The sequence below is a fragment of the Lytechinus pictus genome, chromosome 3 (genome assembly GCF_037042905.1).
Source record: "Lytechinus pictus isolate F3 Inbred chromosome 3, Lp3.0, whole genome shotgun sequence".
NCBI classification, from domain to species: Eukaryota; Metazoa; Echinodermata; class Echinoidea; order Temnopleuroida; family Toxopneustidae; genus Lytechinus; species Lytechinus pictus.
In genome coordinates, this window is record NC_087247.1 from 2,486,941 (window position 1) to 2,500,384 (window position 13,444).

Genomic DNA, 13,444 nt, shown 5'->3' on the forward strand with positions numbered 1-13,444 from the left:
AATTGGAGAGTAACTTTTCAGTTTAATAAGTAGCTTTACAAAGCTCACCCCAGGAGTTCACCTTCCCTGACCAATCATAGGTTCACTGCACAAATCTACAGCAGTGGTATGGTTTATGACTGGGTAGTCTTGTATAGGCAATGGTGAACCATGTGGCCGACAAGGATAATAAAAAAGGGTCTGCTTAATTAAAGAGGTTTATTTTTCATTTATATGGGACAAGTAGGCCTATACAGGAAAAGAAAAAGGAGAGGGAATGTGAATATATTACATATATTTTTATCGAACTGAACATGTAGAATTACCATTTTTTAACATTTTATGCCTCAATCTACAGGGTCCTTATTGTCGAATCTGTAAAAAATGAAATATTGTATAATTCAAACAATAAAAAACAAAAGAAATATCGAGTGAGGGACATCATCAACTCTCTAATTTGCATATCACTGAGTTGTGAATAAAACTATTTTGTGAAAAATAAGCAAAACTTTAAAATGCCATAACTTTCTAATTTTATATCCGATTTTGATGAAATTTTCAGCGTTATGCTTGTTTGATATTTTTTTATTTACTAAAACTAACGTTTTTCTGGGGTGGACTTGACCTCTGATGTAACTTTCTTTGTTCTTTTTTGGATGGATTTGAATTACATGTATTTAAATGTGGCCATAATTTTGGTACAAAAGGGAGGTGGAAACTGTTTCACTTTCTCAAATCATGTACCGTGATTACATGTCATAAATTGTGTAAATGCATTAATATATGGAAAGTACTAAACAAGAGAGGGTATATTAATAAATAAATTAATAAAATAAATAAAAAAGGTAATCAAAATGCTGTCGATATTGGAGTAGGGGGAGGGGGGGGGGCTCTGCTTTCCCAATATATTATTGATATATACTGTTTATACATATATACTGTATGGAGCGAGAAGGGAGAAGGGTATAAAATTCTGACAATAATCTCATTCCTGATACAAGAAAGATGTATCTTTAAAAAAGAAAACATAACTGAATATGAAATATACAAAACAATAATGTCATAATCAGTCTTTATTTCCATCAAATACATGAAGTCATTTACTAACACAAAACATTCTCTTTGGTTACACACTTGATATAACAAGGCATTCCATAAATGCAAGAATCATTCCCAAGACATACATTATATGTTATTTGTTACATTAAATACCATTAACATTTTTCTTCTTTTTTTATAATGATATACAAGAAACTATACACCATAACTAAAAAGATCTTCAAATTTTTGTCATTTCAAGAAAAAAAAATATAGGTACAAGCATAAATAAACTGCAATCAGTTTGGTTTTAGCTTCATGATATTAATCTAAAAAGCAAATTATTTGTTGAATTGTGTATATTTCTCCATACAGTATTTTGATGACAAAGAATAATAATTCAAATCACTATCTCAGCCCAAAATGCATGATTTTTAGATTGCCTATACATGACAAACCTATCAAAGAAGGTCAAAATAAAAAAAATCACAAAATCCGAATTAAGCATTTTTAATGCATCTGTAGGCATATCTATTGAAATGTTAAAAGACAATTATTATGGATTTTGTGATAATAATATAAGTGTTAAATATCGATTTCATGTATTTGCAAATACACATACTGTAGGCCAGTATATAATTTCCCCAAATGCCCCCAAATATTACTAGATTATTTAAAATGCAATGAAAGTCACTGATATCTTGAAAATTACATTAAAAATCTATTCATGAAAAGTAAAAACTAAATCTTGCTGCAACCTGTGATATTGGTTTTATTTGTTGATTAAATATACATGTGAATACAAATGTGTTAGGTTTTTTTTTCATAGTATTTTATCACACTATATAGTAAAAAATATAAGAAGGTAAAATGACTCTATAAAGAAAAAAAGGTGTTGAGCCTTCAACCGAGTACATATTCCTCCCCACTCTAATGAAACTCATAACATTACATGAGACAAAAAAATACATTTAAGTATAAAAGAAAGTAAGACCTAAATAAAATGAAAAGAACCAATTGGAAAGTCATGCTATACTTAAAATTGGGATTTCAACATGTACACTACACATGTGTAAGGAAATGCCCATAAAACATGACAGAAATAAAATGATGAAAACTGCAAGACTGAATTGAGTGAATGGTTATGTTATATTATTACTTCAGGGGTGCTGTTCAATTGAGCATTAATACTAGGATGAAGCAAATGCTCTTAAAATATCTGGGAGGGTGTGAGGTGGGGGAATGTACTCACATAACAGTGAACTAGGGTGGGCCAATGGTGACTCTTATGCCAAAATCTTGAGTGTGAATTATGGTTTAAGGGTGAATTCGTCTAAACATTCATGAGTATAAACTTGGAAATTTTAGAGGTTTTACTCAATATATTTGTTCTTTTTATGTCAAATTGTGTCATGAAATTGATGTGAGCAATCAGGCCTCTGTTTGTCCCTCAACAGGCAATTGTGCAGGTGCAGAATAGACTGGGTTATCAATACCTCTGTTCGGTGGCTGTCAAGACAAAAGAGACATGAAATTATTTATCAATTTGTCATCTTTTGTTTAAAATCCTGATGAAATAAGGAAAATAATGATGATGATGGTGGTGACCACAGTGATGATAATTTTGATAATGTTGATGATTTCAAGAGTGATGCATCTGATAGTTCATTGACCCCAAATGAACTTTGACCTTGACTTGGAAATAGGTTATTCATTGCACATAATATATGATGTTCAATAGCCATTTCACACAAGTTTCAATTGACTGAATACTATTGATATTAAGAATAACAAAATGTCGATTTTTATCAAAGTTTGATTGATTGATTGTATTTATTTCTGTATTCAATGCATCAGATATAAGTTTACAAAGTAATATGTACAAATGTAGTATATAACAAAATAATATTGTTGAAGCATAAGCAAATAATGATTAAACAAATGTATTACTCAATAGACAAAAATACAATTTAAAATAATGCAGGAGACCACCATCGTGAGCGATTAGGCTTAATGATGGAAGCCTCATAAAAAGGTACATGATTTCTTCATTGATCAAGAGTGGGTGCAATGCAGGTGTAGTAGTAGGGAGTTTATTTTTATCAAAATTGATTTGTAATGTTGATATCTGATTATTATAACATAATCATTATATTCAAGTTTAAGTTTAAGTATTTCAAAATTATATTGAAGTTTCAAAATCATAACCTTGGAGTCAGGCTTTGTATTATATTACTTTATTGACCCCAAATGACCTCTGACATTGGTCTAGTGACAAGATATTACATTCATCCTTTTGCAAATTCTTGATAACCATTATATGTAACTTTCATGGCATAGATAGAGACTTCAGAACTTCAAATTATATTATCATTAGATATTTCATTTTTATTACGACCACTGTGACCTTTAACCTTTTACCTTGTGATCCCAACAAATCTAATCAGGTTATTGTCAGTTCCATACGCATGTATGAATCAACTTTGAAGTTGATTGCTCGAATAGTTCTTCAGTACTTTAGAATGAGATATTTTAATATACATCTGTGACCTTTGACCTCATGACCCTGTACCAATCAGATCAGCATCCTTCCTATATGCATACATGAACCAAGTCTCAAGTTGTTCTCAGAAATGGTTATTCACAAGACCAACATGCATATGATCTTTGTAACCTTTGTCCCCCATGCAAACTCAGATTATTGTCACAATGGTATAAATACTTTGAACAAGTTTGAAGTTGACGGGTGCAAATGTCATTCAAGTGGCATCTGTATTGCAGGGAAGACATTTTAATAGATTTATCAATTTTCAAAAAAATAAATCTGTTAAAAGAATATCTTACCCTAGATTCAGTAGGGGATTCTCCGAACATACTTGTGTCTATTTCCTGTAGAGCAAACTGTGGGGACATAAAACCACAAAACATTTAGATGAACATGGTACTTCATCCATTAAAGGTCAAGTCCATCCCAGAAAAATGTTGATTTGAATAAAAAGAGAAAAATCAAACTAGCAAAATGCTGAAAATTTCAGCAAAATCGGATGTAAAATAAGAAAGTTATAGCATTTTAAAGTTTTGCTTATTTTTTACAAAACAGTGATATGCACAGCTCAAATGAGACAGTCGATGATGTCCCTCACTCACTATTTCTTTTGTTTTTTATTGTTTGAATTATACAATATTTCATATTTTATAGATTTGACAATAAGGACCAACTTGACTGAATCATATAGTATTAAACAATGCTCATTCCACATGTTCAGGGAGGAATTAATCGTTGTTTCACTTGACAATGAGGAGAAAAAAAAAAGGATATTCCCTATTTTATATAATAAAATACAAAAGAAATAGTGAGTAGATGACGTCATCAGTCCCCTCATTGGCTCATTTTCATACCCAAAAGGATGTGCATATATCTGTTTTGTGAAATTAAGCAAAACTTTACAATGTCATAACTTTCTTATTTTACATCCGATTTTGATGAAATTTTCAGTGTTATGCTTGTTGGATTTTTATTTTTTTATTCAAATCAACTTTTTGTTGGGGTGGACTTGTCCTTTAAAAAAAGAAGAAGCTGATTATGCTAGAACACATACTGTCTAGCTGTAGCCCACATAAAAGGGGTTAATGCAAATGTTTAAAGCCTATACTTTAGCTTGGCTGTATAATAATTTATTGAGCATTCAAAGAATGTTTACATTACCCGGGTGGAAAGTGGCATACATGGAATAATGTCTTGCCAAATGACATAGGAGTTTAGTAAGAGCTAGAGTTGATTGCTGATTGCCAATAAATAATTAAGAACTGACTGTTTACTTACTTGATAAATCTATGAACCTACAATATGATAGCCTACAAGACACAATCACTGGGAACATAAATTTCACAGTTGTACATACTTCCCCATGATAAAGTTCATGGGGGGGGGGGGGGATGATCAGGTCCCCATCCTAAAACTAATATTACATGTAAAACTACATGATAAGAGCAAAATAAACAATTTTCAATGTTTGCTGCAATACCGTAATAGTTGTGATTTACAATTAGCATTAGTGGCGAGATTTACACAGAAAGATTTTGTGAGATTGCTAAAAATTATGAGTTGATTTCAATTTACTGACTGATCAAAATCATAGTATGATTGCCTTTTCTTTATTTTACAAAGTTTCACTATCATGTTAAGGGAACTGAAGGAGGGAGGGGTGTTTCATATCAATTCATATTAAGAAAAAACATAGTTCGCTCTGATTACAAATTAGTTCAAGCAAGTAAAAATATACCAACATATCATCAAAATCCTTCAAATATAAGAAGTTGAAGTATGGCTTTCAATATTCCCCAGTTTTTGCGAAACAGTGACAAATATAAAGTTGTAGGTAAGAAAATGAGAAAGCTAATTATCTTACACACTCGCACTATTTTTCTAACTTAAATTCCAAATATTTCATTTTCAGAGAATTGATGATAAAGGAGCTTTCGATTGTTTTTTGTGAAAAAAAATTAAGGATACTGCCACTAATTTAGTTTACATCAAATTGTGATAAAATCGAATAAAGGTAAACGTTTCTTTGATCCGAATCAGCATTGCGGGATGGAGATTTGGATTTTACGAATACTATGAAGAATCAATTGAAGAAAGAAAATAAAGAGGTAAGATGTGTATACTTACATCAACATTCCCAAAGTCTTTGTCATATCCTGGTGTTTCCATGTTATTCCTAAGAACTCTTAGATCTCCTTTACCACTGTAACATAGGAAGGACAGATGATTGTCGTTTTAATCACTATTATTGTCATCAATATTACCATCAGTATCATCATCAGAACATATAATTGTCAAATGTATCATTGTTTGGTTTGTTGGATAAAGTAATATCCTATCAAGTCTATCCCCACTATCATTACTAATGTTAATTTATTTTGCATCATCATCATTAATAACCAATGTAATATTATTATCAGCATTATCACAATTACTATCTTTGACATCATTATCATTTATTATATATTTTTTTTTTACTATTTTGTTTTCATTACTATCATTGTCATTATCAATATTAGCATTGCTAATATCATTCACATTATTATCATTGTTGTAATCATCAGTATCATCATCATCATCATCATCACCATCTTCACCATCATTATCATTATCATCATCATCATTATTATCAATTTTTTAAGTACTATCAGTATTATAACTCCTTAATCTCATCATCAAATTTCTTATCATTGTTACAACTAAAAGCCTATTATATGTACATGACGTACAGATGAGGTACAGAGAAGATTTGACCCATTTAAAGCCGCATTATTATGATAATCAATATCTGCACCACTGCCATTATCACCATAACCATGATCACAACAACAACTTCATCACCATCATCATCATCATCATATCATCACCATCAGCAGCAGCAGCATCATGATATCATGATATCATCATCATCATCCTCCTCCTCCTCCTCCTCCTCATCATCATCATCATCATCTTCATCATCATCTTCATCATGGTCCAATAATTGTCAATAATTGCTATGCACAAAAACATGTAAACACTCCTACCTTCATTCATTCATCATTGTTGTAATCATCCTCAGCATCATCATCTTCAACATCATTATCATCATCATAATTATCAATTTTATGATTACTATCAGTATTATCACTCATTAATCTCACCATCAAACTTCTTATCATTGTTATCATTAAAAGCCTATCATAGGTACATGAGGTGCAGATGTGGTTTAGAGTAACTTTTGCCCATTATTGACAATAGCTGCACTTTTAAGATAATCAATATCTGCATCACTGCCATTATCACCATGACCATGTTTTATCATCATCATCAATAACAACAACTTCATCATCATCACCACCACCATCATCATCCTCATCATTAATCATCATCAACAACATCATCATCATGTACAAATAATTGTCAATAATTGCTGTGCACAAAAATATGTAATCACTCCTACCTTCTTCTTCCCCTCAGCCAGAATAAGAAAGATATCACCAGGATGCCCAAGATAAGGATGCCAAAAGTAGCAGAAAGACCCGCCACAAGACCAGCTTCATAGAGATAGGATGAATGTATAAAATAAACATGATTTTAAACAAGAGTGTAGCTAAGGCGAGCATATAATACGCCCACCTTTAACGCAGAAAATGGAGTTATTGGCCAAACAAGAAAAGTGGAAGGTGGCGACTTCACCTTTGACCTCCTGACCTCAAAATCAATAGAATTGCTGGGATCTACATGTATGCTAGTACACCAAATTATAATGAGCCTAGGTTAAGTTCAACTAAAGTTATCACGTTTACAAGGACTGCGGAAGGGTAAGATAAAAACATGTCAGTGTGACCTTGACCTTTGACCTTTTGACCTCGAAATCAATAGGCTTCCTGGAATCCATGCTAGTATCATACACACCAAATTATATGAGCCTAGGTTAAGTTAAACTGAAGTTATCACATTTACAAGGACTGCAAAAGGATAAGATGAAATTATGTCAGTGTGACCTTGACCTTTGGACCTCAAAACCAATAGGCTTCCTGGGATTCATACTAGTATCATACACACCAAATTATGTGAGCCTAGGTTAAGTTCAACTAAAGTTATCGCATTAACAAGGACTTCAGAAGGGTAAGATGAAAACATGTCACTGTGATCTTGACCTTTGACCTTTTGACCTCAAAATTCACAGGCTTCCTGGGATCCATGCTAGTATCATATAAACCAAATTATATGAGCCTAGGTTAAGTCAAAATGAAGTTATAGCATTTACAAGGAAAAGTTAACGGACGGACAGACGGACGGACACCGAGCGTGATACCATAATACATGTACATCCCGTCTAGGACGGGTGTATAAAAATGGCAGTTTCTAACAACACAGCATAATGGCGATGAAAGTTGACATGCACATTGCCTGTGATGTTATCTTTTTTGCTTGAAAGAAAGTGGTTTCAAAATTAACAATTTCCTACACATTCTATTGGTTCTAAAGTTTTCTAATGTATCTCCCTGTGTTTCAATCATATTGTTATCACTTTTAAATCCTACTGCTCTCATTGGGATTTTTCACCAAACTTTGTTGCCTAATAAGGAACACAAAAATAGCAAAGATTATCATTAATTTGTGAATTTTAGCTTGAAACTAAATTAGTAATGAATTTGAAGATGAAATCTAATTAAGGCATATAGTTACCAGTGCGTGGGCTGTGGGTAGGTGGCTGTCGTGTTAGCACCCCACCTTCAGTAGTGAACGTTGTTTGGGAAGACGATGAGGATGAAGACGGAGTACTGGCAGATTTTTTAGTGGTAGTAGGCACTAAAGGAAGAAGGTATAAAAATATATGCAATTTAACTTCATGAATATATAAATATTCGATCCTTTGCCTCCTTTTGAACAAATTTTAAGAATGCAAATTATCATTATTTCAAACTATTGCCAGAAGGAGGATTCTTCACCACAATATAACAAAAGAATAGTGAGTGACGTCACTGACTCACTCATTTGCACAATACCAATCCCATGCTTTAATACCCAAAATGGCTAATAGCTGTAACTTTCTAATCCACCTGAAAAATTGATAAAATTTGATTCTACTGCATTTATTTAAATTGAGATTATTTAAGATGAACTTTGCTTTTAAACACTGTTTTATTGATACATTATGAAACCTTGGGTGAGTGGATTATTTTCAAAGGTCAACCATTAAACAATTAAGATTTACTATAAGATTTTTTTTTCCTGCTAAATGATGGTTTATAATTTGGTAAATATGGGCCACTTTTCTTCAGATTACGATGGCTACATCAGGCATAAAATACCAAATGAAAAAGAAGAATCTCCTATGAAAACAAATATATTCCTACGAGATCATTTGGGTGAAAAAAGACCCACAATGAACAACAATCAACAATAATTAATCAATGAAACATCTTTTGTGTGTTGCACAACATAGGATCAAGGCATGTGTGTGGTCAGTACAACTGAATATGCACTATTTTTTTCTGTCATACTGTACATGTACATGCCAACCAGATTGGAGAGATAAAACTTTGAAAGCGCTACAGTGATGATTGTCACTATAATAGAGAAACCGTTAAACATTAATGTCAATTGTGGTAATGATCTTAAGATGATTTCAAACAGAATCCAATAAAATGACTACCAAAATGTATACAATGATTACGGTAGAAAATGTTTAATTGCTGAGAAATTTACAAAATGAGCATGGAATGCCAGCCAGATGTCCAGTCTTTTTCTAATTAATAATAATTGCACTGTCCCACATGTGCTTTTATCTGTGTTGGTAATCTTCGGTGTGGTCATTACATTCCATTATTTCAGAGAGTTAGGTTTGTGTAAATGAAACATATCTAGATCTAACATAAGTGACCAGCCACTCCAATACCAACAAGTCACCAGGGACGGTTCTCTGTAAATAGCCAAAATAGACATTGGGTCTTCAAAAGCAATTTGAAAATTAACTCATCTGAGAGAGTAATGCTTCTTCTTCATATTTTACAACTCCCAAGAATGTTCTGTAATCTGATTGGTCCAAATCGGATCATGTGATATTCAGCGAATTGCACTATTACATTATTACATCCAAAATGAACTATCCTGCAGTCTGACGTCATACCCAATGCACTATCCTGCACTCTGACGTCAGAGTGCAGGAAAGTGCGAGTTCTGGAATTATCTAGAATTTAGATCAAATATAGCATTAGGGGCAACTCAGTAACATGGGTGGTGGGGGGGGGGGGGGAGGGTAAGCGTGCCCTTACGTGCATCATTTTTATGCAGTCAAACATCCAAGTTGTGAAGTTCAATAAAACACAAGATATAGGAGATTCTTTGATGCGGACTGCTCGGAAGTTTTGAGATTGCACATCTCATGCTTGAGTGAACCAGAACTTCAAACACTATTTTCTTCTTATTTCTTTTTTTGCCCACTTTCAATTTCGATTTCATATTGCAATTATTATACAATTGACATAGCAACATAAAGTCACATTTGAAGTATATACAAAAATTAATAACACTATAACATTACTATAGACAATTATCAAAGTGAAATATAAATAATTGAAAGGGAGGAAGGGCCAACTGAAAAGCAGAGATTGTATAATGTAGCCCCCCCCCCCTGATATTGTAATTATGTGTTTATAGCAATTGAATTTTTTAAAATAAAAAAAAACACCAATATTTACAGTTATGTAATATGTGCATTATAATACAAATAATTTCTTAATTGAGCTCTCGCTGCGTTTCTTCTTTGTTAAATCAAGTACTTATGTGGTTTTTTGTTGATCAATTTTGACAAGTTATATATCATTTCAAAGCTGAGGATGCGCTATTTCAAAATCAGTAAAAAATCTGTAAATTAATTTTGGGCGACTTATTGCTGGTTTTTGGGGTGGCTGGTCACATATGGTGACTGTCAATCTTCGAGCTAAAGACTATCTTATGAAATCATTGTTTGCTGCTACTTCAGGACATTAGCTTTAAACTTGAAGACAGGCATTAAAATGGCTACAGGAACAACTAAATCATTACCACTGCTTGTAGAAGGCGACCTTGTAGTATGAACCGGAAGGCTGGACCCAGACATCCGACATTCAGGAGTAAATGTTGTATCGTCAATCGCCAAAATACCTGATGACCCTTGACCTTTCACCCCTTCCAAGATGACCTGAAAAGACAATCAATTGAACATTAAACCAGGCCCCTGTAACACACAACTTAGGATTGATCATAAAGTTGATCATAAGCAATCAATTATAAAATATCAATAATTCTATCAATTACTTAGCTTCATGTCACTGTCTCCACGTGGCTAAGGACAAATGTTTGCTTATGGCAGATTTGATATACCAAAATATTGATGAATTTATGGAATTGCCGTTATGGTACTTGTGTATCACGAGCGTACTTGTGATATCTATTTTGTGTGTGTTTCTTTTAGTAACCCAGGTGAGGTGAATGGGTACCTGGCAGGAATTTATTTCTTGAAATGCGTGTGCGCTGTAATCTTAGTATTTACGGCTGCCAAGCTACAGCTGGGGTAATAATATCCAAGTCCTTTGGAAGCGCATAGAGACATTATTCATAATGTGATATGCGCTATACAAGAACTGTATATTATTATTAGTAGTAGTAAAAGTGTAAGGAAAACACAGATGATAAGATTGCCCATGAATTTCTAAGAATGTGCAACTTTTGCAAACTTAATGCACAAAGAGATAAGTAACCTTAAATCTTTCAACTGCATATATGAAATATTCAAAATGACCACATTTGAAGCATCCTTAGAGTCAAACAAAGAAGCTTATTCAATGTTTACCTGAAACATTTCATCACTGTTCAACGTAATAGTCTGCTTGATCCACATTAGACCTCGATCAACTGAATCAGTCCATCTCAACAGTAGAGGGCCTCCTACCACTGTACGTGTGTAGACATTTAAAGTACCTCCATTGATACCAGTCATGTAGTAAAACAACCGCATCTACCAAGGTGAGATTCATATTTGTATAAAGTTATTTCATCAATATAAAAAAAACTTAAAGGTGATTTTTGTACCTTGGAGGAAGGACAAAAAATATATATATTGAGGTTCCCCCAAAGAAGTTTGAAAGTAACATTTTCTAGTAACATAGAATGTTGACCGAAAGATCATGTAACTCAACTAAACAACCATGACACGAACATCTGATTGTTCAACAGAAAAGATTTATATCAGATGACTGTAATTCTTAATAATTTTCATAAAGTGACTAAAATTTGGAAAACATGTATAGGGGTGAGGGTTATTCTTTTTGTATTTAAGAACAATTATGGATTTGTAGAACTGTCAAAATATACTTACCTTGCAGTTTGTATCACTCGCTTGGATAATATAACTGCCAAGGTGTGTTATATCACCGGTCCTGGCTCGGTTTTGTGGATCCATATACAAGTAGTATCCTTTAAAATGAAATTGTTCAAATGATTAATGAGAGAAAGAGAGAGAGATAGAGAAGTGTGTGGGGGGGAAGAGGGGTTAGTAAAACATAATAGAATAAAGTATTTTATATTTTAAACTTAATTGATATCCAAATAAATCTAGTATCAATACCAATGGCCCTGTTTATAATTTTTGGATTGAGAGTGAGATATGCTTACCTTGTTCATTAAAATGTTATGTTCTATTCATTATTTTGTCTTTAAATTAGTATTGTGTTGTTCAAATGGTATTAAGTGCTACAGAGACGGATTTCTAATAACAAAAATAACACCAAATTATTTTGCATTGGGCTTAAAACATTTCCTGTACTAGGAGTAAGATATATAAAAGAGATGCTATGACTCAGTGGATAAGTGAACACATTTTGAACCACAAGGTCTGGTGTTCAAATCCCAACACAGCACTTACAATATTTGGCAAGGTATTATCTTGATTTGCCACTTTTCACCCAGGTGTAGTAAATAGTTACCCAATAAGAAGGAATATTTCTTGAATGCTTGAGCGTCCGATCTGTGTTTAAAGCTGGGGTAGTAGTATGCAGCACTTACATGTAGAAACAATGTACTTTGTGTTATATGAATGTTTGCATAGTAATATTATACATATTGGACCTGTGATAAAAGTATAAAAAGAGTTTACTTTGATTAACTCACATACATTTGGAATAGTTGAATTCTAATGAAAAAATTCAAATTATCAATCAATTTTTTAAAGAGTTATTAATCATGATTTAGATGCCTCTTGAGATCTTAGTTCAAAACTCATTCATGAAAGACATGTAGTTAGAACACAGATAAATACTTCAAAATCACAAAAATTTCAATCATCAGCTTACCATTTACAGAATCTGTAGTGTGGTCAAATCTAATCTGGCTCATCTTTCCAGCCTGAACCTGAGTCCAATCAAAATCATCTTCAGGCACTGTTAACTGATTCCATACATTACAGAGATTACTCTCAAAGTTACATTGATGATAAGAACCTGGCAGGATAATCATAGTAGTAGTAATAATGATGATAATAGTAGTAGGAATAACAGTAAAATTAATAATTACAATAACAACAACACCAACATAGCATGGCTATTTCAGACTCATCCATCGACCCAGCATTGAAATCAGTGAATTTAGGTTAAAGATATGTATTGCCTATCATAAATAAAGAAATCTATCCTCCATACGAAGATAACATACATTGATATTGATACTTTAAATAATAATAATAATAATATGTTCATTTATATAGCGCTCTTACAATATATCATCATTTCACAGCGCTTTACACAAAAGAAAATTATAATAACTAATACATGTAAATATTATTGATTAAAAAGCAGAGTCTTGAGATGTTTCTTAAATACTTCCAAAGAAGGAGAAAGTTGCATATATCTTGGAAGG

The 13,444-nt window shown here is 32.6% G+C and overlaps 1 protein-coding gene across 1 annotated transcript in view; it reads right to left on the bottom strand.

Annotated features, from left to right (window-relative positions):
- Window positions 1-1,017: 1,017 nt before the first annotated feature.
- LOC129256046 (MAM and LDL-receptor class A domain-containing protein 1-like) overlaps window positions 1,018-13,444 on the bottom strand; it is a 92,764-nt gene continuing 80,337 nt past the window's right edge. The window contains exons 60-68 of the mRNA XM_064096150.1: window positions 12,883-13,029; window positions 11,910-12,007; window positions 11,385-11,549; window positions 10,598-10,733; window positions 8,237-8,359; window positions 7,005-7,098; window positions 5,690-5,765; window positions 3,862-3,918; window positions 1,018-2,526 (exon numbers count right to left, since the gene is read on the bottom strand). Coding sequence (XP_063952220.1) covers window positions 2,449-2,526; window positions 3,862-3,918; window positions 5,690-5,765; window positions 7,005-7,098; window positions 8,237-8,359; window positions 10,598-10,733; window positions 11,385-11,549; window positions 11,910-12,007; window positions 12,883-13,029 — 974 coding nt within the window. The 3' untranslated portion in view covers window positions 1,018-2,448. The remainder of the gene's footprint in view (window positions 2,527-3,861; window positions 3,919-5,689; window positions 5,766-7,004; window positions 7,099-8,236; window positions 8,360-10,597; window positions 10,734-11,384; window positions 11,550-11,909; window positions 12,008-12,882; window positions 13,030-13,444) is intronic.